The sequence below is a fragment of the Strix aluco genome, chromosome 5 (genome assembly GCF_031877795.1).
Source record: "Strix aluco isolate bStrAlu1 chromosome 5, bStrAlu1.hap1, whole genome shotgun sequence".
In the NCBI taxonomy this organism is placed as follows: Eukaryota; Metazoa; Chordata; class Aves; order Strigiformes; family Strigidae; genus Strix; species Strix aluco.
The window spans coordinates 58,667,699-58,694,933 of NC_133935.1; the positions used below are offsets into that span (position 1 = coordinate 58,667,699).

General features: G+C 43.3%; 1 protein-coding gene across 1 annotated transcript; it reads left to right on the plus strand.

The window, feature by feature from the left end:
• The first annotated feature begins 13,703 nt into the window (after nucleotides 1–13,703).
• On the plus strand, nucleotides 13,704–26,087 carry IFRD1 (interferon related developmental regulator 1). The gene is made up of 12 exons (XM_074827526.1): nucleotides 13,704–14,042; nucleotides 16,192–16,296; nucleotides 17,219–17,300; nucleotides 17,748–17,872; nucleotides 18,170–18,327; nucleotides 19,588–19,638; nucleotides 19,734–19,912; nucleotides 20,013–20,121; nucleotides 22,037–22,171; nucleotides 23,418–23,546; nucleotides 24,541–24,636; nucleotides 25,396–26,087. The coding sequence occupies exons 1-12, from the start codon at nucleotides 13,997–13,999 to the stop codon at nucleotides 25,483–25,485; spliced, it is 1,305 nt and encodes a 434-aa protein (XP_074683627.1). The 5' UTR covers nucleotides 13,704–13,996; the 3' UTR covers nucleotides 25,486–26,087.
• Nucleotides 26,088–27,235: the final 1,148 nt, after the last annotated feature.

Genomic DNA, 27,235 nt, shown 5'->3' on the forward strand with positions numbered 1-27,235 from the left:
GAAGGAACACGTAGAGCCAGGCAGAGCATTTCCTTAGGAGGAAGGAGTGTTTACACGGGCAAATTAACATACATATTTCCCACAGGACACAGGCGTTATTAGAACTGTTACGAGTTTGTCAGCAACTACTGAAGGAAAAAAAGAATCTTATTTACCCTTCTAAATACGGACCAGTCTTTAGGGCAATACAGCTGCTCAATTTACTGACATGGATGCTTGTGTTACAGCCAGGATTTATCATGCATGATAAATGCAAAACTGTCTCAGCTTCAGTTACAAGCTTTTGCTCCCAGAATATTATTTATTTTATTTATTTATTGCCCAGAATAAAGAGCACATGGGGGAAATGAGCTTCCCTGCTGGGAGGTAGTGTTTGTGTGTCGCTGAGCCGAAGGAGCAGTGAAGCTGGGGACCACGGCAAAGCCACGGTGCTGCCCTGGGCTCTGCGGGGCAGCAATGGCAGTGCCAGCACCGGAGCACACTGGCTGGCACAGATGCTCTGATACATCAGGGCTTTCAGCACAGCTGCGGCAGCCTCAGGCACGTGTCCCCACAAAAGGTTAGGAGCCGAAGGTTGCTGGCTATGTGCTCTCCTGAAAGGGAGTTTGAGCAGTGAGAAAAGACACAGCCCCTCATCATGTTTCTTGTTGAATTTGGGGATGCAAGTTATCTTGCTGCCTTTGTGAACAAACAGGAACTCCAATCCTGGAGAAACATCTGCTTTCATCATCAATGTATCCTCATAGAAAAGTCTGTAATACCTAAAGCTTTGGCTAATTGCTTGTTTTAATGAGATAGATAAAGAAGTAAATCATGTTTATAGAAATAAATCTGTCCTGCATCACACTCTTTTCATTAGCTGTGACTACTGGAAACAAATGAAGTTATGAGGTTTTATGGGGCTTGCTTGAGTTAGAAAGGCTAACATTGCCAGAAGGAATACATGGATTTTGTAGCTACAAGCCACTTCAATCATGGTAGAGACTTCCGAGTAATTTTGCCTTCTGAAAATTAAAGATCCACAACCCTCAAGGTTTAATGAGCTATATTGCAAGAAAATCTCACTAATATTGCTTGGATATGTCCCCTGTGCAAACCAGGTCAGTTATTATTTTGATGTAAAGCAACCTGATCTAAAGGAAGTGCAGATCAAAAGAAGCCTCCTTTAGTTACACAAAAACCTGTAATTATGAGGTTAGTTAATTTGCAGAACAAAAGATTGCAACCTCTGGGTTTGTTCATAGTTTAATATATTCTGTGTCTGAGAGGACATGAGGAAAATGGACTTTTGCACCTCTAATTGTTCCTGTGGTTAGTCTGTATGCGAAGCGCCTTCTCTTAAACAGCTCAAATGTAATTATGTCCTATTACTACCTGTGTCAAAAATTTTATTACAAGCTACAGTGAGTATTCATCCTACCTGGGTCTATAATAGTCTAATATGCAAATCTGTCTCTCTTCCTTATTTCTAGCTACTCAACTGCATCCAAAGGCGGCCAGACTTACATTTTCAGCATGTTATTCTACTGCTCCTGAGACATTTTCAAATAAAAAATGGAAGGGATGGTCCATGCTGCACTACTGGTATGTTGTTAATCTATAGGGTATGCCTCATTCCTCCAGCCCTATTTACATAACATATAAATAGACCAGAAAGATTTAAAGAGATATTAATAATCCTAGGTACAATTATGAATAGACAAATTCTGTGATGTAGAAAGAGGGAAATGGTGTCTAACTGTCCTCTGAGCAGATTACCTTAATGCTGGCAAAAAGGGCATGCAGCAGTGCAGTATCACATGGAAGTGTGGAGGTCCTGGGCAGCAGCATCCAAGAGGGACCTGCTCTGTTTTTTTTTTTTTTGCTCTGCAGGCTTTGCCCTGCAAGAGGAGGAAAGGACACTTAAAGGCTTGTGAGCTCCATTCCCTCTCCCTGCTGCAGGCTGGATGCGGGCTGCCTTTTCAAGTTGCAGCACAAAGCTTTACTGTGAGCCTCCTTTAAAAAAGAGATGCCCTCTGAAATGGCCGAATTTAGATGCAGATGTATTATGCAGGCTGAAATAGCGATTAGCTCTCGCCAATGTCACCAGACAAAAGGGAGCTTTCTCTAGATTTAGTAGTGGAATCTCAAAAAAAAAAAAACCACACTAAAAACCACACAAATGGAAAACAACCCAAAAGAATTACCTCTGCCCTTCCTTGTCACCTGATCAGCCTAGAACTCTCATAACCACAGCAGTAATACCTTATGTGATACGATACTGCATTGTATTGTATTATATTTTGCGATATCTTATCTTTTCCATTATGGCCTTGCTCATACTGTTTTCCGTCCTGAGCTCACTGACTGTCCTAGAAAGAGCAGGGAGACTAGTGGAGTGGAGCTGCCAGATGTCATGAGACCCTTCATCAGGCCTGATCCTGACCACATATGGGCTAATGTCCCAAACTGGCCTTGGCCCATCCCCAACCTCAGGGAGGTGCCTGATGTCTGGGGCTGGGGCTGTCAAAAAGCAGTAAAGGACTGAACAGGGCTTTGGTGCCGACTTCTTGGAGATGACGATTTGACTTTTAATGACGTTAGTGGCAGGTGTGGTGAAGTGCTGGCATCACTCTGACGAGTTTGGGATGCTGACCTAAGGCAGAGGAATGCTGCCTGTGCTACACATTGTGATTATCGCCTCCAATGAGCCAGCTCATGATGCACTGCATCTGTGGATATTTCCACTGCGTCTCTGCTGCTATAATCACGACAGCTCCCATTACAGGGCATTTCAAACCCCCTCAGGGATGGGGGGACAATTCCTCTGTGCTGCTGCCTGCAGGGACAGCCAGCAGACGTGGCAGTGCAGAGACCACAGGGGAATCCCTGAGTCTGGAGTCTGCAGACATGCTGGCCACGTTCATGTTCCTCAGTGCATGATGAGGGTCCCGCAGGCACTATTTTCAGTATTTTTCTCTCTTAAATGAGAAAGCAAGCTGCTGGAGGCAGGAGATCTCCCATATAGAGTCTTATACATCCAAGCATTCAATATGAAAATTATGCAGGGTCACATATTTTCCTCCATTCTTTTTTTTAAACCAGTTTCTTCTTCCTCTTTCTTTCTCAAAATCCTTTTGCTGGAAATACTCAAATATCAGGAAGACGGCATGCTTCTACCCACAGACCTCACACCAAATGAGATTATGTATTTCTGACGGCACACATACGTGTATTTTCCAAGAGTTTCTCTTAGAGATGGGTATTACACAACACTTCTCATGATAAAATTCTGCTTTTCTTAAACAACCTGCAAAAATTGCTTGCATGCCATAGGAAAACCTTGAAAGGATGGGGAGAGCAGGTGCTCAGTAAGACTTAAGAGTTTGTACTGCCACGTCCTCAGGGCTGAAACATCGCAGGTCAGTGCTATGGGGGTGTCAAGCACAGACCCAGAGGAAGGTGACAGAGCTGGGACAGGCAGCGTAGGCTACTGACGTGGCAAAAGTATTGTGGCTTGTCACGTGTCACTGAGTAGCTGCTTGTGAAAGATACTATATAAACAAACTGTTGTGTACATTTCCATGCCAGTACCTGTCTGCCTGGATTCTTATTTTCAAAGTGCAGCTCTTAAGCACACTTGAATGACTCATTATTTTTGCCAGTATTGACAGCAACTAGAAAATCTAAACATTACTCCCTGTACATCCCCTGCACTCCATAGATTGCACAGGAGTTTTCTATATGGATTGCACCCTATTTCTGCTCCGTTCACACCCTCTTTTCTCTATTTTCATCTGACAGCATTCTTGTTCTGCCACGAAGGGCTCTCCAATTCCTGCCAGATACGTACGTTTCTCCCCTTGGTGCAAAAGCACCTCTGTATAGTTGCTTATTGAGCAAATGGTGACTACTTAGCACTAGCAATTTGATTCTGTAAATTTTATACATCAGTAGTTGAAACAGTAATGCAGCTTTTGCATCCAGGAGTGAGTCCTCACTTTTGGGAGTTGAAGCCAGGGCCCACAGAAATCTTAATACTCGTGTCTGCTTATTTATGTTTGCCTGTAATAAGGTAACTGTACAACATTGCATTCACTCATTTCCAGAACATTGGAGGAACGTTACAGACACCCTTGGGCAGAAACTGCCTGATTTTGAAGCCAGTCAACCAGAGAACAGTGGTTGGAGCCTCTAGTTAGCATGTCCAGCACTTCCAACAACAGTTGGAGCTGCCCACCTCTCGGAAAATAAGTTGATAAAATCTTCCAACGTTGTGAAGATCTCAGCTCTTCTCAGTGTAAGTCCAAACTGTTTGATTAGGTCCGTGAAAGAGAAGGGGAGAAGTATGAGGGAGAGAGGAATCACGGTGGTCATGGTGAGGGAAAAGGAAACAGGGGACACTGAACCCCTTGAAGGAGGAAAAGTGTACCCAGATATGGATGATGCAGAAGCCCTGGGGTGAGGGAGTAATTGGTTATGGTGAATAAAGAGAGACGGGAAGGGAGCACACAGTCATCCTGTGGGTAAGAGGAAGGCAGGAATGCAGAAGTATCTGGGATATGCCAGGACTTTGACCTTGAGATACCACAAGGTGTAAAACCTGGTATTTCCTTGCTTTAACTTAGGTAGAATAAAAGCCATGTAGCTATTGGCTGTCTTGATACCACTGTTTTGCTGATTAAGGATACCAATTAAACTCGGACACCAGAGTGAAAAGAGTAGGCGTATTTTACTGGTGATAACTAAATAATGTAACAGAGTAATACAGAAAACATGCAGGAAGAAAAGACAGAATAATGCACCTAAAACAACAAATAGGAAAATACAGGGTCATGCATCAAATCATTACTACATGAGAGAGAGAATAGTGATTAAGAAAGACACATCACCACTTGCGTACGTTACCCTCATCCAGATCCGCAGTCGCTGGGGAGCCCCGGTTACAGCGAGGATTTGGAGAGCCTGTGCCGGCAAGTGGGAAATCCTACGCGGTGCGTCCACCCATAGGTGAGGCATCCAAAGTCGCTGTGAGCAGGTCCAGCCTTATATACCAAAAATCAGCAAGCCAGAATAACTGGCACCTTTGTTTTGAGTGGAAAATGTCTGGTTTCATTCTCCTGTTGGATTCCACCCAAAGCCTGGCCAGGGCTCAGGGGGGGAACCAAGGGAGTTTCTAACAAGGCCAAACACTCGGGTTCTCAGCCTTGAACAAGGCTAGACAAGGGAAGTTGGATACATTCTCTCAGCATTTAATTCTCACTACTGATTATATTCTGTCTAAGCTTCATCTTTCATTAGTGAGCTTACATACTTTGTTAATGATTACATACTAAGTTAGCAGCTTCGGCTCGGGGCCTGTTGTTCAGGCTTCAGTATTTCAACGCTTTAGCACTTTTTACATCAGCATAAGTGGGTTGTTATAATTTAGTACAATACCTACTAGCACAATGGTTATCAGTTATAAAATATACAGGATTCATCTATAGGTCAACCCTGGCTTGGGCCTGTTGTCCAAGCCTTAGCACTTCAACCACAGAAAAAGACCAACTCACCCTTCTTTGGATATGACCTCTGCCACTCCTCTCCCTATCTTGCTCAACCAGCTCTCTGTAAGCCAGCAGCTGAAACAATCTTTCCCCTCCAACAATGAACCACTCTTCATATTTCCAACTTACAGTGTAAAGAGAAGTATGAAGCCTGTGTATTATTCGGACTGTGGAGCATGGGCTTTGGCAGGTCCCAGTACCTTCAGTGCAACTCGCAGTGAGAAATCACCTTTCAAATAAGCAGCAATCAAGCAGCAATCAAATAATCATCTCTCAAATAAGCAGCAGTTTCCACTGACAGAATGGAAATAGAGGTGCAATTACATGATAGCTGATAACAGCTTTATTGTTATATTTCCCTCCATTTCAAAAACAAAGTTATGATTAAGAAATGACACCTTTTGACATTCATTATTTGGGCAGCCTGGCAAATGTATAAGCAACAGGTGGGTGAGTATTCAACACAAAATGTGGACTTCTGACAGGAATTTCTTGTTCTTGGGAGCAAGCAGCCTAATGCTGCCACTAATTACCAGAACACCAGAAACAAGGGGTTGCTAATGAAATTTAAAGTTGCCATGTAAAGTGGGAGGTGATGTCTTTATAAAGGAGGTTTTAAATATTGCTTAGGAAGAACTGACCATAAGGTCTAGGCTGAGAGAAATAAAGTAAAATGTAATAATCCATGGTGAAAGATCACAGACTTGAGAACTAGCATGAATTTCAGGTCTCAACTAGGGAGTTAATGAACTGTAAATCATGGGACGAAGGAAATACAGTACAGAATTCAGGCCTGTTTAAACATGATAGCAAACTATTTCAGACAGGGTATTTCCAATTGACAGGGAAGCAGGAAAGCAATCGATGACAGTAATGAGACTTCATCTGGAATACTGGTCACCTATGTTCAAGAAAGATAAATTCCTGTGGGAACCAGTGCAGAGAAAGACTTCAAGACTGGTCAGGAGATAAAAAGCAACAGCATTAAAGCCCAGATTCATGCTGCCCAACTTCAGGTACTTCATAAAGATGCATAAATTAGGAGCACACTCACCAAGGGACACCTGTAGTCAAAGGAAAGAGATGGGCGTCTCCAGTCATTCAGCCTACCTAAATTCTGACTTGGCTCCTAAACTAGATGTTTTATTTAAATATTTTAAGCTACATAGGAAGAACTTTGCCCCAGGGAATTTGCATGGATCCTCAGAAACAAAGGCTGAGAAAGGAACCGGCTGCTCCTGGAAGTGTAAACACAACAGGAGAGGTAAAGGTCAGGTTTATTGCCAGGACAAACTGATAAATGCTGGGCACAGATAAATTGTTCTGACAAACAGAAGGTTGATCTTTGGAAACAGTCTCCCATACATAGATGGGGGAATAAGAATCTTGGCTAGAATTAAAATGCAGCTGAACGAGTTCGTTTAAGAGGTTATGTGATGAACGTACCTGGAAAAGCAAACATTTGGACGGGCAGATACAAAAAGGTTCCTTCTGATCCTTTGTGCTATGCTGTTTTATTTGGATTTTTTGTTACTGGATACAAACAGGACTAATCCTTTATATCTGCATCAAAAGGGATATCTTGTAAAATGATGTGTGTTTTGGTAGAGAATTATTGGAAGGTGCTGCTGCCTTGTCATTGTCCCTCTGCATCAAGGGGAAGGACTGCAAAATCTATTTCCTGGGACCAGAATTGCTCAAGAGGAAACTCAAGAATGGCTACTGCACTGAGCGTCTGAGCTACCCTTGTGTTGTATACCCCAGCAAACTGAGCAAAATGCTTGTGCTGCCCCAGGCGAGGGAGGCCCACATCTCCTAAAATGGGCAAATGCATGGCAAGGTGCTATTCAGAAGGAACAGAAACACAACGAACATGCTTCCAGTTGTCACTGGCACATGTGGCATGTGCAGTAGGGTATACAACTGATGGCAAGTTAGGGCAAGTTAGAGTCCTTTCACTTCATGACTGTTGCAGTAATGGAAAATCATTGCCCACGGGCCAGCTCCACGTGCAAGTCTGAAGTGCTTGGGACACGCAGTTAAAAGTGTCCCAGCAAATATAAACACAGATGATCAACTGCAGCTGTGTATTGCCCAATGAGGTGGCAGAGCACAGCCAAGTGCCTGGCAAACAGCTAGAAAAGGACACGGGAGTGTGAGCATGGCAGGGTTTTGGCTAAAGCATTGACAGAAATGAGATCTGGAATATTGTTTCCTGCTATTTAATCCTTTCTAATTTTCAGTGGAATGAGCCTCTATACACACTGCCCGAAAATAATGGGGCAGAAACAGAGAAATATCTGATTCCCCTACAAATGCCACTGAATATTGGCTAACCAGTTGGGTCAACAGTGTTGCAATGCAATAGAAACATGTTTGCTAAGGGGAACAAGATCCATACTCCTGAATATTGTATCATGTGGTAGGGGAAAGGCTGTGTCACAGTTCTCTAATTCTATCCAACCCTGATATTTTGAAATTAATTTGGGGGGATGGAAGTCATTAAGAATTTTAGATTTAAATTTGAACCTGGAATTTTAAAAAAACAAATTTCTTTCTAAATACTTCATTTCAGCATAGCAGATTCTCCTCGGCAATACTTAACATCAACTTAGTGGTTGATGTTAGGAAACCCAAAATTTTGCAAAACAGGCAGAGAACCAAATGAAGCAAGACACAAGACCTGACAAGGCCTTACGAGGGATGAAATACTTGCTTTTACAACACAGTTTTACAACAGCACTGATGTTCATTACTCAAAGTTGTTTGTTCACTAAAGCCCCACAAGAAACCATAGAGACAAATCTAGAGTCCCATACATTTTTTGTTAAAAAATTTGTTCATTCTTATTCTAGCAAAATCTTATTAGCTATTGCAAAATGTCCGCAAGGTCTTCACATTTGACAGAGTCTTATCTTTCTTTGTCCGTGGGGGCACAGTTTCTCTGTAATGCTGTTATTGTCAGGGATAATGTTTGTGGTCAGTTGCTATTGACAGTGACAGTTGAAGTCCAGGTGGCCAAATTCAGACATGAAATTAATAATGGCATATGTACCAGAGAGCTTAAGTATGCATTGTTTCTTCATGACTTACCAGGAAAAATTCTTATTGAGGTCCAAGAAAGTTTGGCATGAATAAGACATAAATATGGAGCAAAGGATCTGCCTCAAGAAAAGGAGGTAAGTATCAGTAAAATATGGATAAAATCAACCAAAATATCTGGAGTATGAATGCAGTTGAACCCTCCTGCTGTGGAAAGTCAGGGTAGTGTGTGACTGAGGATGTGCTCAGCTGCATAAAATATACAGTTTGATAAAGTCCTGCATATTGTACTGCAGAAATTGTTAAAGAGGAAAGCAAATTTGAAAGAACGTGAGCCATCTTTCTTTTTATGTGCAGAGTGCAATATACGCCCCTAGCACTGTATCTATAATACAAACACCACCAGGGCTGTGAGAGGATGCTATCTGTGACCATTAACCACTTAGCTGATTCGCACTGTCATGCCTCTTGTCTCAGCAGGCAGGCTTGCTAAATCTATCCACTCACCATAAATAATTGAATTTCTTTCCTGATTTCTCTCTTTTCCCTTCAAAATGTGCTCTGCATGTCCATACACACAGGACTGCTGAAATTAGGGAAGAGTATGGGCTGCTTTTGCATCACCTTACAGCACTGGACTTCAGTCAGCTGTAGACATCAGGAGCTTCCCTCAGTGTCCGAAGTTACTCCTTCAGCTACAACAAAAACTCCTTCAGTCTCTAATAATAGTGACTCCAATAGTGAGCCTCCTACCACATTTAACTTTATTCTGCACTTGAGGTTCTTCGATGTACTTGGACCACAACTGGTCAAGCTTCCAAAATATAAATAAGAAGATGGAAGGTAAATGATGTAACTGAAAGGACCTCCAACCTGGATGTTGTACAACATTTGCTGAAATGTCATACCCCTGAAATATTATAGCGGGAACTGTTTAGCCCTCCAATGTGTTCCAGCATTCAAAGGGAAAAAAGCTGCAGCTCTTGGCTTTTCCTCTCTGTATTTTTATTTGAAGTTTGTATTTTACTGTTGTCCATCAAAAATTCATGTCACTTGCAATTGCTGTCTCAGAAATGTCACTAACGACTCTGTAAGAACTGATCACGTACATATTGCGTGCATGCCTGGAAGTACATGCATCCATCTGAGCACCTTCCCAGCGAAGACCTGACATGAGCTTTCCCTTCCAAGTCTTAGTCTTTCTCCCCAGATACAAGACCAGGCGCCCTACGTATGCGAAGGAAATTAATGAGTTGCTTTTGCCTACAGAGTCGAGTAAGTCCCAACCAAGCATACCACTGTAGCAACTGCAGCTAGAACAGAGTGGGGCTGTGGCTGTAATTTGTTATGGGCAGATCTATTTTGGGCAGTGAGGCTACACATCGATGCTGACATTTGCAGCATTTAGTGTTCCAGAGTGAGGACTGTGGCACTGCTAAGAGGTTCACCTCTGAAGGCCTGTCAGTCCTGATAGGTCACTAGAAACATGGGCATTTTGAAGTATTCGTCCAGGGACTGCCTTCGCATGGTACATTTTCCAGCTTTGGACTCTTTTCTTGGTTCTGAGATCTTTTATGATTGTGAGGAAGTTGATCATGCAATACAACGCAACCAGCATGAGCCTGTGATTCTCTTCTGTGTCTGAAAAGAGCTGTATCCTAAGGAACAGCAGAAAGAAAAAAGAAAATCCAAAGGATTTTATCCGCAAAGATTGCAGAAGCATTGTGTCCAAAGAGGAAGAAAACACACCCCTATGAATCAAGGATCCACATGATTCCCTCATTTCTGACTTTACAGCATTTAGTGGTGTAAACAGAGGATGTCTGGCCACGCCTCCAACCGTTCATAAATGATAGTTTACATGTCTCTAAATAAACTCTGGCATACAAATACTAAGCCACATACACTGAGTCAGTCACATATGTGTGTCCCTCAGCTGGGCTGAAGTTCTTCATTAGACCTTTTCTTGGGGCCTTTGTCAGAATTAAGCTGCCTGTGCTTGAAGGCAGCTCTGCTGTGGTGCAGTCGAGTGGCCTTGAATCAGACTGCTGCATGAGAAGGAGATGTAAGAAGCAAGAGCCACCTACTTTCGCTCAGGGGCTATGCTTATGCTGAATCACTCTCCCTTGGTCCTTACCTGAGCTACATTACAGATACACTTGTGCCTGGCCACGTACCCGCTGGTCCAGACCCTGACCCACCTGGGCTGGTCTTGGATCCTTCCCGTCTGATCCTGTCTGATGATGACCGGACTAGTAGCTGACTGGCCCTGGTTATTGTTACTGAACCCAATTCTGACCCTGACTTGCTGAGTTGGCTTTGTGGCTTGACCTCAGACCTCCTTGTCACTGCTGTCACTTTGATTGCCACTGGCGATCTGTACTCTTTGCTGAAACTCGTAACCACCACGAGATCTCCTTTCCTCTTCTTGTTTGGGCACTGTGGGATTGCTCCTGCTTAGTAGTGAAGCCGCTGCCATACCTGCCATACCTTGCTGTCACCCTCCGCTCACAGCTTGCCTTGCCGCTTCATAAATTGCCTTTCTCCAAAGGATGCCACCTCTCACCTACCACTGGTATCATTGGTGCCAGTGGGACTGTGACACCCCCAACACCAGTAGCTCCAACACAAGCCAGACAATAGGTATACAGATTGCTGACACCACGTGAGTCTCCTTTTAGCCAAAGATTTTTGTTAGAAAGTTGTCTTGAGCCAGCCTACTGGCGCCATGCATTCCTGCCAACAGGATAAATCAGGATAGTGGGCAAGGAGTCAGCAGTCGAGACAAAGAGTCTGTTCTGTCACAGACAGATGGCAAAACTGAGCTGTGATATGCAACTCCTCTTGTGTGATCTCACCGAACTGTTGGTCAGATAACTGGGGAGTCACAGTAACCTGGAGACTGCGTATTTCAGAAGCATATTCAAAGTAGTCACGAGTCCTTTGTGTCACCTTCTGTAATTTATTTTGGTTGTCAGAGTCTGGAAACACCTTTTTGTGCCTTAGCAGTTGCTTCTCCCACCTCAGCTGCAACATTCTATCCTCTTCCTCTCCAAGGCTTTACCTCTACCTGTCCTCATGAGACCATCTCCAAACATACAAGGGCTACACCACCTCTCTTCATTCTTCCATTTCCACCATGAGGTACTACTGCTGTCGCACCTGCCTGCTACAGGACACCTGACTACCACACGTACTGCACAGTTCTGCACCTTGTTCAGACTGTCACACCTGCAGGTTCAGCAATAAACGTAATTCTCGCCAGCAGCCTCAGACAGCACTGTTGCAAGAGGGGGCTATCAGTACAAAGGCAACAATTTCAGTTAAGTCTAAGCCTGTCAGCCTGCACCTCCGAGATTAATATATGTATTAAGAGGGCCAGCGCACAGGAAATTGTTAGGACGTGGCTGACCTCCCTAAAATAGTATTGGCATTTTGCATCTCAAACACTCCCACCATACAAGCTTGCTTGGCTGCTATTAGGTGTTGTAGCTTATCCAGCACTGCTCTCTTGTTCTACTGTTAAGCCTTGTGTACCCAAGGGTGCAGTTATGCCTTTGGCATTTAATTGCAACTCCTCCACCTACTTACCTAGAAGGCTGTCCTTTGCTCCAGCATTTCATCCCGAAGGGGAGAAACTGGTGCCTCTTGAGACACTCATGTGTTGCCCTGTACACGTGCAGCATGTACTGACTTTTGTCTCTTTTCTGCTATTCTTAAATAGGATGCTAAAAGAGATGGCTAGACCTTTTCAGAAATTTCGCTCTCCCATGCCCAAGGAATTGTTCATCAGGAAGCTCACACTGCACAGCAGTGCAAAACATCAGGCTCTGCCAGCGCCCACAGGTATTGCACAGACAGCGACCACTTTCTAGAAATAGACACTACTAGCATTTCCTTACTCACCACGCACAAACGGGCCACTAAGCCCTTTTTCCTTTTACGTAGCATTTATGCAGTATTGATAAGAAGTTTACCTTTCTGGAAGTCAGTGTAAACATATTTTGTATGCAAAGGAATTCAAACAGTGTAATCACTATTACGTCTTACATAACTTTTCAGCATGTTCCGCAAAATGGTCTTTCCACCCTCAAATACTGCAGTACTGTTACAGCCATCAGTGAGAATTCACACATTCCCATTTCAGAAATATTATAAACCAATCTCTTTTTAGTGGATAGGAATGCTATCCTATTTCTCTTTGAGGTTCAGCAGAAAACCGGAAAAAATCAATTTTGGATTAAAAATAAAGCCATATGGACTTAAAGTACAAGTCTCTAAATTGGAAGATATGAGAAAAATTGTGACAACAAAACCCGGTTTTGTTCGTGTAAGAAAATCTGTTGTGAAGTAAGCCATGGATCTTGTACATCCGTTTTTGAACGAGAGGCACGGCCAAACCCTTCTGGCCCTTCCCATGAGCAGTTCCCTGCAACCAGCGCCGAGGCCGTCCCCGCACACCGACAATCCTTCGTATGACGAAACGCCTCCCGCCGCCAGCGGCGAACGCGGCACAGGGCCCGTGGAAGCGCCCGGCCCGCGCAAATCCGCACGGGCACCGCCGCGACGCCCTTTGTCTGGCCCGCCCGCCCGCCCGCCCTTTCTCCCCGGCCTCAGACGCCCCCTGCGCGGCACGGGCAGCCCCGCTTCCACCCGCGGGAGCGGCGGCGGGCACGGCGCACCTCTGCGCGGACCGCCGGCTCCGCCGCGCCCCGCCGCCAGCGCGGTGTTCTCCGGCGCCCTGAGGAGGCCCGGCCGGTGAGGAGCGCCCGGCAGGGACACGGCCAGCCCGCCGCCCCCCTCTCGGCACCGCGCGGTGCGGGCTCCGGCGGCCGCTGCCGGCTCGAGGCCGCGGGCCGGGCCGGGTCGGGCCGGGCCGGGCCGGGTCAGGCCGAGCCGCCTCGCCCCCGCGCCCCGGGCTGGCGGCCAAGCCCGCCGCTCCCAGCGTGCATCGCGGCGTGGCGCGCGAAGCGCCGATGACGTCTCAGCCCCACCACTGGGCAGCAGCGCAGCCGCGTCACGGGCACACACGACTGAGTCACCCGCTCACCGCCGCCACGCCCGGCCATTGGTCGCAGCAACGGCGCGTCTCGTGGCCCCGCCCCCGCAGCCCGGCGGGCTATAAAAGCGGCGCCGGCGCCCTCTCCGCGCCTTTAGCCCCAGGTGTCTGAGAGGAGAAAGATGCATCGACTCCGCTCACGGGCCTCCACGGGGATTTCTGCCTTCACCGCCGGTTCGTCCTCCGCCTGCTTTCGCCAATCACCTCCGCTGCCCCGGCCCGGGAAGTCAGCCTCGCAGAGGCGTTGGAGTAAAAAGCGATCCTGCTCCTCTATCGGCTGATTGTCGCTGATTCCCGGGCGGGGGGGAGCAGAGAGACCGAGACCCGGAGAGGGGCCGCGGGAGCCGAGCCGAGCGCCGCTGCGACCATGCCCAAGCCTAAGAAGCGGGGGAGCAACCACCAGCGCGGAGCCGGTGAGCGCGGCCGCGCCGGCGGGCAGGGGCTGGGAGTGGGCGGCCTCGCGGGGCGCGGACCTCACCCGGCCGTTTCCCGTGGCCGCCCCAGCTGCCGCGGGGGCGGCCGTCGATGGCGAGAGAGGCCGCGGCCGGCCAAGCCGCCCTGGCCGGCTGCGCCCCGGCTCCCCGCGGGGCTGGTGGGGGAGCGGCGGGACGGACGGGCGCGGCCGCGGAGCTCCCCGCTGGGCGGGCGGAGCCGGGCAGGGGCACGGGCACGGGCCCGGGCCGGGCGGCGCCGCCGGGCTGACAGCAGCCGGCCCCGAAACCGCCACCTCACGCCGCTTGCGCGCATGCGCCCGGCGGCGCGGGCGGCCCCGGGGAGACGGCGGGTGGCGGCCGCGCCTGGCGCCGCCGGCGGCGAGTAGCGCCCCGAGGGCAGCGGCCGGCGCCGGCCCCGCCTGGGGCCCCGCGGCCGCGGGGGCCGCCCGGCTGCCCCCAGGGCAGCGCAGGGGGCCGCGGGCAGGGGTGCTAAAGGCGCTGGGGCGCGGCCGCGGCACGCACAGCCTCCGGTGCCCCCGCTCCTGCACCGCCGGCAGCGTGGGCCCTGCCGGGGCGGGGGGTGCGGCAGCTGCTGCTGTCAGTCCGGTGTCGGTGGGTGGTGTGGCGGTCTGTCAGCGCCCTGTGCCCCGAAAGGCTGTGGTATCTTTAAAAAGTCCTCTTAGCGTGAAAGAGGATATTAGAAAAGGAACAATCTTCATGCAGATCCAGAATGCGTCTGGCTGAGGTGCTCAGGCCTGGTAGAATGGAGATTTTGTGGGGTGGTCAGAAATTTCACTTTAGGCTACTGTAGCTGTGAGTAGAGTCTGTCTCTTTAGTATCAAATGTTCAGGAAGTCACCAATTCACTGGGGCTTTCTGCAGCCGCTTTTATTTTAGTTTGTGAGGGGCTGGCAGTCATTCTTGCCACTTCTCCCAATGAACTGCCCTTCTTGACATCATTAGAAGCAAGAAGGTGGCCGTGCCAGAGCTCTGAAATTCCAAGTTTCTTGGTCTGTGCGTTGGCTAATGTTTGTCCTTTGTAACTCTATGAAGCATCAAGGATTGTGGTCAGTGATACAAGTAGATGGTTTGTGACTAAAAGCTCTGAAACCTCTGAAGTGTGATTTTTCACTTTATTGGGAAGCACTTGGATAGTGATCAACTCAAGGTTGATTCTGTATAGATAAAAATGCTTTTTGGGGGCCTTGGTAGTCAGGAACCCTACCTGACAAGCGCTCTGCTACCTTAAATCTAGAATCAGTTGTACCCCAGAAAGTAGGTGGAAGAGCAGAATTCTGAGTTCTGTAAATGACATTTGGGAGTTGTTGGAGAAATAACAGTGAAAGTATTCTTCTGTTAATCAACTTCAGTAGATGCAAATTAAGGGCTCGGATAGGACAGTGATAGAAATTACAGTATTATCGGGTCAAACTCCTCCAACTCTTAATGCTGTAACATTAAGATACAGGCATGAAAATTGTAGAGCACTGGTGAAAATAATACTGCTTTCTTCAAAAAGACTGAAGTTACTGAACCGAGGCCTTCTAGACGCTGAGAGGGAAAACTTTTTTTCCCTGTTGAAGCATTTGATGTTCTGGCTTGTATTTGTAGTTCAGTGTTAAAATAGGGTTGGACATTGCTGATGCTGCACATACTACACTTAATCCTGTAAATCCTGCATTGAACTGGGTACTGTATGTTTGCTTAAATGTATAACTTATCCTGGCTTGAAGTCCCTCAAAACTGAAAAATAAAGCTTGTATGGCAATTTTTTTAGGTAGCTTGTCCTAACACTTAAATTAATATAGAGCTGTTTTTAAAGCACAGTCACAGGAAGTGGCATTAACTTGAAGTTGATTATGGAAGGATCCTAAATCTAGAGTTAGGAATTCTACCAGTACTTTGAAAACTAGGTGGTCTCTTCCCCACCATTCACAAAGGATCTTCCAGAATAGAGCCAACTAAGTCTTCAGAACAGGTGGGAGTAAAGGAATGAGCAGAGGAAGGAAATGGGCTTTCTGGGTCAGGGAGAATGAATCTGTCAGGAGGGTTGAATTCTACTTTTGGTGTTCAGATCTTCCTTTTCCATATGAAAAATGACCAAACTATTGTATTCCTCTTTCCTTAAGGTGGTCAGCCCAGAAACGTGCAGCCTTTTAGTGATGAAGATGCTTCAATTGAAACTATGAGCCACTGCAGTGGCTTCAGTGATCCTGCTAGCTTCACTGAGGATGGTATATTTTTTCATTTATATCTATTTGTCTTTTCAAAAATGTAAAACCTGAGTTGATGTAGAGTTTAAGACTAGTAGCAGTAGCAAAATAATGGCATTCCATTAAACACTGATTATTAATCTAGTGGCAGTTGGGTTTTTTGGTAAGAATGTACTCCAGGTTTCATGAGCCTCTCATGAAACTTAGGCTTAGTTCTATTAGAATTATACAGTGCAAACTTTTGGAGTCAATAAGAATTTCAAGTGCATTGTAAAATACTGATTTTCATAACATATAGTTCAGGTGGTAGGAGCTGTCCAAGAGTTTGGGATGGGAAGAGTCAATATTTGCCTGTTTTGAACTAGATTTCTGCTTTATCTCCACTGCCATCTCAGCAACCTGGGCTGCTCTAATGTCATTTTGTGGTGAGGAGGGGACCTGAAAGCCTGCTACAGGGGGATAAGGCAGGCAGCCTTCCCTGTGAGTACTTGCTACTTTTAACTGCGTTGCTGTTGCAGGGGCATCTGAAGTGATGCCAGATAGGACAGGCTGCTTAGGCAGTACTTGCTGCATCAGCAGTGAATACCCTGCTGTACTCCAGAGGTACATGTCATGGACTCAATGAAAATGTGTTGCCAACAGGACTGATGGGCATCAGTGGTAGCAAATTTATGTAAAACCTGATTAGCTCCCTCATTCATTCTTAGCACGTGTAAAGCAGGTATAGAAACAGCCCAGATGTATCAATAGATCAATTTTTATGAAAGTATTTTAAGAGGCAGTTTGTAGCAGGCTTAACACCATTCTGTTGCTGTAATACCGAACAATCATTGTCTACGTTAAAGTGTTTTCTTATTAGTATTTAAAATGTTAAGTGTTGGATGCTACTGTGTCTGCTAACAAAATGTATATCAGTAGGACTAAATTACTTCCTCTGGATTAGGGCCTGAAGTTGATGAAGAAGCCACTCAAGAAGACTTAGAATACAAATTGAAGGGATTTATTGATCTTACGTTGGACAAGAGGTATAGTATGCTTTGAAGAAACGCATTCGTACATTGTTTTCTGGCTTCCTCTGATGTAATAAGGGAAATACGCATCAAACTTCTATATGCTTACTGGAATTACAGTTATTTCATGCTTGAGAGGACTTGCTCTTCTTCTGCATCTGAAAAGACCTTTCTCCCTCCACCAAGTTTTTGGCTAAGTGAGAAGTTGACCTTGCCTTTCCTAATAGCTGGAAGTAGAGTGACTTTATTTCTAGCTTAGTGTACCATTGTGAACTCTTACCTCCAACCTAAATTTCTCTGTCCTTGAGGAAGGAGGCAATTTACAGCATTTCATACTTCATGGTACTGCTGTGGGTTGCTCTTCCGTTGGGTGCAGACAGATGTAAACTACCATAAGAACAAAGGCTGAGCTTTAACTGATATGTGATGATTTCAGGAGATCTTCCTTCTCTCTTCTAACAGTGCAAAGACAAGACAAGCAGCTCTTGAAAATCTGAAAAGTGCTTTTTCTTCTAAAATACTATATGAATTTATAATGGAAAGGAGAATGACACTAACTGATAGCATTGAACGCTGCATAAAGAAAGGTAATTAACATGCTTGCTATTAGAAAGCGATAATCCCCATGAAATAGCCTATTGTTTAAAAGGAATTAAGACTGTGGGGCTTTTCTAGTACTTTATAGAGTGCTTAATTTAGTTACATTAGCAACATTCATTTTTTGAATTTAGATGTTATATTTTAACTGACCTAGATTAATCAACTGAAATTATCTTCCATCTATTGGTTTCTGGATTTCCACTTGCAAGTTTTCAGACTAATTATCTTTAAAGGAAGGAAGCAATGCACGAGGTGATTACTGATCATAGCATCTTAATCTCCAGGTAAGAGCGACGAACAGTGTGCAGCTGCTGGACTGGCATGTCTTCTGTGTGTGCAGATGGGGTCGGGAATTGAAAGTGAAGAGATTTTTAAGACCCTTGGTCCAGTTCTGAAGAAGATTGTCTGTGATGGAACAGCCAGTATCCAAGCCAGACAGGCTGTAAGTATAGAATTTTTTTTGCCAGCCAGGGACAGAGGGCAGTTTTTGATCAGCTCTCTATTGTGTAATCCAGAACTAAAGGTTACCATGCTAGTGTAAACTCATAATGTTGATGTATGTATCTGAATGATGCATAACAGTTTTCACTGGGTTAAAAAGTTCCACATAAAAGTTGAGCATCATTCTCTTCTTCAACCTAAGGACTTCCTTACAGACCTGTTGCATCTAGTACTTTGTCAAGTGTCTTAACCCACTATGTTGCAGTCTCCTTACTGCAGTTCTGTGGGCTGATGTTGAAGTCCTACAGGAAAAAGTGAAAAGTTTTTCCACTGACTGATGCATCCTTCCTGTATTAATTTTAACTTCTTTAACAGCAGAGGAATATTAGTTAAGCAAATATATTTGTATATGATAAAACTACATATAGCAGATCTAGAACTACACTTGATACATTCATACTACCAAAAGTATTTTAACTTTTTCACCCAGTCATCTCATCTGTAAGTCAGCGGTATACTTGAAATATTGACTGAAGAGAGTGTAAAGCTCTTGCCAAGATTTTTTGTGTTAGAATAGATACTGTCAGCTGGAAGAGGAGGTACTATTAGTTGAACAGCAGTTGTTTCTACAAAAAACAAAAGCTATTAAAGCTTGTCCTGTTTAAGTGTAATTTTGAGTCTTGTGTGGTTAGTGTAAGCATCACTTCCAAATATTTTTTTTCTTATGCTTTGTATGGGGAGACTGAGCGGAATATGGGGGATAGGGAAGAGATGTGTATGACCTCACAGTAAAAGGTTGGAAACTGCCAAGAAAGGCTCTTGAAGCCCGGTGTTTTCATGCCATCTAATTGTAATAGTAGACAGAGAAGGGAAAATATTTCCCATAGCTGTGAATAAATATATGTCCATTACTGTTTATCAGCATAATTTCTGCTAGTGAATCCTAGTGGGACTTAAAATAATTGGGTGAAAGGAGTGCTACATGTAGCTTTTTGGAGGGGCTTTATAAGCTATATTAAAGAATACAGCATGAAAAGTGAAGGCTTGTGAGTAGCATATGTCATAAAATCATTCTGAGAGTAGATGGGAACTGAGAGCTGACTGTTACAAAGTAGCTGAATTAAACAGTGTTGAAGACTTCTACTCTGGGAAGGTCTTAATCTCAAGTTTGTTACTCCAGATGTTGAATTTCAGAGGTTAAATTTTGAAGGTTTTGTCAACAGTAATGTCAAATACTGACACTTTTTTCTTTTGTGTCTAGTGTGCAACCTGCTTAGGGATTTGCTGTTTCATTGTCACTGACGATATTACGGTGAGGATAAGTAATACTTTTTTTTTAATAAATTGACAATATGAAAATGTGTGAATCTTAAGCCACTTCCATGATCTTTTTTCCCCCCTGTTCAGGAACTGTACTCGACTATGGAATGCCTGGAAAACATCTTCACAAAGGCTTATCAGCGAGATAGAGACACTAATGGTGTATCGAGTACCCATAATACTGTGCTTCACATCAGTGCTCTCTTAGCATGGACACTGTTGTTGACCATTTGTCCAGTGAATGAAGTGAAGAAGAAAATTGAAATGTGAGTGCCTTTCTTGGAAAACAAAATTTGTAATGACTGTTTTTATATGCAATGAAGCAGTGTCAACAAAATTTACATCGTAATGTGACTTACTCTTTAGGCACTTGCATAAACTTCCAACTCTGTTGTCTTGTGATGATCTCAACATGAGAATAGCTGCTGGAGAAACACTAGCCCTTCTGTTTGAACTGGCACGCGAAACAGATGCTGTAAGTAGATGTCAGCGGCTAAATTTTCTTGCTCTGGAATAAGACAAATTATTTAATCTGTGTTGCATAGCACCCCAGATCCCAACAAGTGGCAGATAATTCAATGGGTTGTGTTCTCTGTAGTAAGACTGCCCTAGTCTTAAGTGGTTATAGCAATGATTCACAGCAATTAGCTATAATTTTTGCACTCGTTTCCATATTGCAAAACGGGATCAGTATAACAAAACACATCAAACAGTACTGAAGACCAACTAGAAATGTAGATTTAAATGTGGCTTTAAAATCTAAATCCAACACCAGCCTAAAGTTCCTTGAGAGATCCCATGCTAAACCAGTATTGTTTACTGTAGTGGGAACACTAATTAGATACTTACGCAGACAAGTTCCAATGATTCACAACCTGCACGATTCTGCTCTCTCAGCTAAAAATCTATCCCTCAGTAGAAACCACGCTGACTTCTAGTATTGCTTTTTTCAGTATCCTGAGAAGAATAACTGGTATCGCATGATGGTTTCACAGCATTTGTGACCATTTTAGTCAGCTGGGGACTAGTCAGTCAATTTAAGGGGAGAGATGTTGAAAGGATTTGCACAAAATTTGCACAGATAAAGCTATTGCTACATTTGGTGAGATTTCATGGGGTTTGTTTTTGAATCGGAATAGGTGCAAGCTTCTTGGTATTACCTCATGCACAGCTAAACTTATCTTTACATCCTTCAGTATGCCTGATTAATTTCTGAACTGTTTTCTTGTCAGCACTGAAGGAAACAGTCTCCACTTACCCATGGCGCAGTTTGGGAAAGCTGCCTGAATGGCTTTTAGCTCGATCAAGGCTGCTGTGCTTTGCCAGAACGCTGTCCAGCGTGAATAGATAACTCCAGTTGAGTCAGGATACAGGACACACTAACACTGCATCATCTGAAACAATATGTTGAGACTTGTGTATAATTGCAAATAATAGGGATTTGAGTCTCTTGGCTATGAAAGCCAACTTTGAAAGAAAAAAAAAATAGACTGAAACTTGATCCTTTATTTGGTCAAACTGACTGCAAGTAACTAAAATCTTAAAATGCGTTAACAAATGAGACTATTCACTATGAACCTCTTCTGTTCCATTGAGAAAACGCCCCTTAAATCATTACAAATTATTCTCTTTGGATCCTTAACAATCAGTGCAGATTGAAAATGCTTACTGTGTTTTGCCTTTGACCAGTCTCTTACAAAAAGTGTGCAGTAAACTCAGTCTAGTCAGTTGACATGACAAAACATTCAGATTAAAAAAACCAAACCACCAAAAAGTTGTTTTTCCATAAGTTTACATACATTCTTACTAATTCAGGTGAACTGCCACTGAACTAGTAAATGAAGGGGAGAAAATATTTCCTGCTAATCAATTAGGCATTCAAGTTTACTTGGAGTGTTTTGTTAAGCATTTTTTTAAAACTGCTTTGTAATTTTCCACCCCATACAAGACTTATGACTAAATATTCATACTCTCAGTCTATTGGTGTGTCACGATCTGTCTCCAGCAGCATGAAATCTGTGCTAATAATGTGAAACTGCCCTCAGCTTGTTGACAGGAGTGGCAGCCACGTTCGGCAGATGAGTTAGACAGTTTGAGTCCCTTGGAATTACGGAGCAGAACAGATTGACAGGTATATACACACTGAAGGAGCTGTACTGTATCATGTGGCTCTGACTACCAGAATAGAGTTTGGTAGTGTCCTTCTTGGGTAAACTGGATGCTGTGACTTTGTTCTTACTGGCTTAAACACTGAAAATGGAGTTACAGGAAGTTAGTGCCATCTTTGACTCTTTAAATAACTAACAGGTTGTAGAGGTCTACATGCCTAGAATTTGGAGAGATCCATTTTAAGGCCAGAAAAGAAAAATATAAATTTTCTTTTGGACTAGGATTTCTTTTATGAAGACATGGAACTTCTAACAGAGAAACTAAGAGCTCTGGCTACTGATGGAAACAAGCACCGAGCCAAAGTAGACAAAAGAAAGCAGCGATCCGTCTTCAGAGATGTTCTACGAGCTGTTGAGGTGATTTTCTTACTTCAAATGTCTGGTTTGTAACTATATAGTGTGCAATTTAATGAAAATGGCTTTGTTATTAAACAGAATTACTGTTTCAGTGGAAGCAACAGGAAAAAATTCTTTTAATTGAGATTTCAAATTTTGGTCACTTATGTGAAATATAACTGCTTTTTTAGGAATGTGGAACAAAGGAAGTCACACTTTATTTTACTTCAGACTTCCATATTGAAGAGTATTTTTTTTCTTTAAAGAAGGCTAAACATTGTATTGTAAATACTAAATCCTTTTTATTTTATATCATGAGCAGATGTTTTCCATAGAAAACTTTGTAGAACATCCAAATCAGTGTCCTGAATTCTTTGAAAAGGTTTATTGTAAAATCTTATTGAACTGCTGTGCATAATAAAAAGCAACTTAATAGTAAGGTACATTTCCAAATGACACCTCTGTTGGGGGCCAAAGAAGTGATTGTGTATGGGGAGGAGTTGTTGTCCCAATTGTTGTGCTGCAATTTTCTGATTTTCCATATCCGGATTGAGAACAATACATAAAGCAGGACTCAAAATTCTTGGGTAGTGACATAACTTCCGAGTAAAGCCTCTAAGACAAATGTCAAACTTCTGTCGCTTTAGTGGATTGTATTTTATCTCACACTTCTCAAACTAGATTTGTTACTTGTCAGATAATTACTTTTTACATTGCTGTATGTGTAAGACCAATGAAATACTAGTTGACATTTAGAACAGTTGAACACCTCAGAAGCTAAGGAGAAGGCTTTGAAGTGATTTGAAGTCACCTTTGAGGTTCTGCCTGTAGAAGAATTTGAGTCACATATTAGCACTTGCTGCATTCCATTGTCACAAATGTAGCTCTCCACACTTGACAGGTAGGGACTAAATGAAACCTACAAATTGACTTAAAGTTGACTCCTGCACTCAGAACTGTTTTTTCTGGAGATAGGTTGAATTCTTAAAGTCATTTAAAAGATGAAAGTGTTCTTTTTTTAAATGCTTTCTGACATGAATGTCAGCTTCAAGTCTTACATGAGATTTAACTTTAGATTTAGCCAAAACCAGGACAACCAGTTTATGAACAAATACAATCTTTAGTATGTGCATGTTGTGTTATTTGGGAGGTTTTGGTGTGCCTAGTTTATTAATGAAAATAAAGTTCATAGAGATACATATAATTCCTAATACAAAAGACTGTCAAAATTAAAATTATTTATGATGTTTCATTTAATTTTGGGTAGGAGCGTGACTTTCCTACAGAGATGGTTAAGTTCGGACCTGAGCGCATGTATATTGACTGCTGGGTTAAAAAAAAAACCTATGATACCTTCAAGGAGATTCTGGGGTCGGGGATGCAGTATCATTTGCAGGTAAGCTGTTCTTTGATATGTGCTCAGACTGTTGTTCACTCTGAATTACAAAATCATGAGTAGGACTTGGTGAAATGATGAAATGGGCTTTGCATAAACAAGTGTTAAAAGACAGCACTTACAAAATTAACAACAGTGAGCTAGAACTGCCTGGGTGAGCTGCCTCTGAGTTGTAGCCTGGGTGTGCTGGGTTAGCAATTAGAAGACTTCTCCAAGAAGTAAGAGATTCAAGCTGAATATCTTTTTAGCTTCAGGGTTTTTCCTGAATCCTTATGCTTTCTTTCAGCAGAGTGGTATAGTCATCTGGCTGCTAGAAAGCTGCATGCCTCCCTCCTTTTTTACAGGCTTCCTGTTCAAGCCTGTAAAAAGGAATGCAAAGTTTTAGTCAAAAGTAATGAACACAACTTGCAGTGCAATGATGACAGCATTCAGATGATGACAGAAGGGAAGAGATAAGCCCTTATCTCTATGCTAGGAACTGTTTGTTAACTAGTCATCAGTTTAGATACATAGTAGAAGCAGGAACTTCAGCTTAGGAGTATATGCTCCCCAATTGCTATGATAATTATGAGGTTAAAATCTTCAGTGTCAGTTGCATTTCTGTGTGACTGAGGGAGCCCATCCCTGTAGCAGCTTTTTTCAAATACTAGTTTTACAGCCAGATATTTTAAAATTGGTGTGTTGTGAAGCCATATGGACCTGTGTCCTTTTGCCTAATTTTGTGTAGAGGATGTAACAGAACAATGTCTAATTTGCTGGGACAAAAAAATTCAGTGGAGGGGGTAGCTGTCTCAGTCTTCTTTAGGGCAGTTTTAGTTCTTAGGCTTATTCTCATAAAGGAAGAAGTGTTCCCTGGTGTAATTGCAAAAGGTACTAAAATTTGTGTCAGACTGCTGCTATTTCTTACTGGAATACTTGATACTTAACAGTAGTCATCTTTGGAGACTTGAATAATCCAAGGAGAAACTGATTGTTTGATGTGTTTCTTGTTTAGTCAAATGACTTTCTTCGGAATGTGTTTGAGCTTGGTCCACCAGTAATGCTAGATGCTGCAACTCTTAAAACAATGAAGATATCCCGTTTTGAAAGGGTAGGTTATTGCACCTTAATGTATTTTCTTTACTTCATACACTAATATATTTCTCCTCAATTAAATAGTACTCCAAACATGCACTTTAAAAGCTGTCATCTTGAACTTGTCACTTCAGTTCTGACCGTGCCCCATACTGTCCTGAATGAAACCAAACCTTGCTTGTATGTGTCTGAGCTCTGAGGTTTTCTACTGGGCACGCGGCTGCTGCTGCTTTTCTCCCAGGGCAGGTCTGAAGGTTGTTTTGGTTGCTGATGGGTACCAGATGCATGCTCCATATATGTGAACCTTGGGCTGGGGTAGGGACCTACAGGAAACCATAGAAACTGAGTCTTCATAGCCAAACTCTCCAGTGTGAAACAGACACTATAGGGAGGATGACTTTGTTCTGTTCGTTGTGAATGTACTCATCATGCATATGAACACCTTATGGAATGGTGCTACGAAGTTTACTCCAGGGGGCAGGTTTAATCCATGTTGTGTCTGTGTGATGTTCAAGACTGACTGGCTTCCAGAACTGCTTCTAGCTCAGCCTTTCTTACACAGTCCAAATTTCTTTTATATGTATATATATTAAAATGAATGGTGCAAAGATATTATACCATAAATTTCAGAAGGCCTACCAATTTACTTCAAAGATTAATAAAAAGATATTTTCAGCTGTTTATACATAAAAACATCTCCAACATAAATCAAAAAATCTCTAAGGGACATAAGCCTTTTGAACATCTGTGATTAATTCTTTCTTTTATTTTGTAGCACTTGTACAACTCTGCAGCATTCAAGGCTCGGACAAAGGCTAGAAGTAAATGTCGTGATAAAAGAGCAGATGTGGGGGAATTTTTCTAGATCTTCTTTTCCACGGGGTTCAACTTTCATAATTAAAACAGATTTGTAACCTTTAAATGAATTTTTAAATTTCTGTAGTCACAGTTTGCACTTATGCACAGGGATGTTGTATAAAGTCTGTAAATAATGCATGTTGTTGCTTAGTTGCATATACACTGTATATAGATTGATGTAAAATTGGGTGCAGGGATATGTTATAACACTTGTATTAGCTGCAACTTGCTCCAAAGGTTGAATATATTGTAACTGCACTGTTAAATGGGGTGGATAACTCTAGTCAAATGCTGTGTGTCAGACTGGATTCCATTATATAAAGGTAAATTAAATGAATTTGTTGACCAAATGTTTTGGTAAGAATGTGCTAATATGAAAAGATGAACTTGTTTATGTGAAGTCATTTCAGTAACTTTTTAAACGCTTCAGTGGCAGGTGGACATTTTCTACATAGTATGACCTTAACCTGAAGGGGACTATGAAGTTCAGTTGCCTTCACTTACAGTGAAGTAGTGAATGACAAATACTCCACTCAACGTAAAATAAAAAAAGGTTTTCATGTTCTGAAATCGGATGTTTAATTTTTGGAATAAAGATGTTTCTCACTGCTTGCTTTCTGTGTAAAAGTGATTACTGCATGAATGAAAAGTTGGACTGCTAGCAATACCCACAGATTGAAAGAGATGTGTTTATTTGCCCATTCAGAGATACGGTTGGGTTAGTCTCAGGGCTTTAGATGCTATGTGAAACTCTACCTTGCTGTGTTTGGAAGGAATATTTTATTTACACATGGTCTGCACAACAGCCTAATATTGATTTGTCATCAGTTTTGTAATGGTCAGATGTTTCCTACTTCTGGTACTCCAAAACACCTTACAGGAACCATTCCAGCTGCCCTGGTTTTGTCATGTTGAAAACTACTCCTCTACTCTCAGTTTCTGAAACAATGCCAGTAACTGAGCACTGTTTTAGGGATCATGGGGGCTTTATGTGATAAAGACACTAAAATCTAGATGACTGGAGCTTCTGAACCAAAAGATCTATAAATAAAAGTGCTTGGAATAAACATTCTTAAAACTGTAGGTTGAGTTGTCATCAGAGGAAGTAAACCTTACACCCAGAAAAAACCCACACTGAAAACTGCTGCTTGCTCTGATAAGGGAAAGTTTGGGGTAGGATTTTTGGGGTTTTGGTTGTTCGGTTTTTTTTTTTTATAGTTTCAGATTATAGCAGAACCTATTCTAGAAATTCCATACATGCTAATTAGTTGTACCTTCTAACTTTTTTGAAATACGTTAGGTAAGAACTTGTTTGGCTTATGGAGCTGAGTACCTAGACGACATGGCCTTCATCTGGAATCTGTGCTATTATTGACAGGTGTTGTCAGTGTGACACAAGTAGAGAAGAAACTTCTGGTCCTAGAGCTAGATGAGGCTGGCTACCTCTGTTTGCCCCTTTTGAGCTAAACTGTTCCCACAAGCCTGCTGGTCTCTCCCGTGGCTTCTGGGCTGTCACCTTTGGCATGCTTTGCTACTGTAAAGTAGCACTTCTGATAGCATCCTGTCCTGCCAGTATTTTGCAAAATTGCTTTCTGCAGCATGTCCTGGCAGATGGCCAAGCATGTGGTTGCCCTTTCCCCTGTTATGTGGTAGCTGCCAACCAGAGACCAGGACGTCTTCCAAGGCTGTTTGAGGGGAGATGGGCCTGCACAGATTTGATGGGTTTATAGACCTTTTCAAGCTTAGAACTGGAGAGC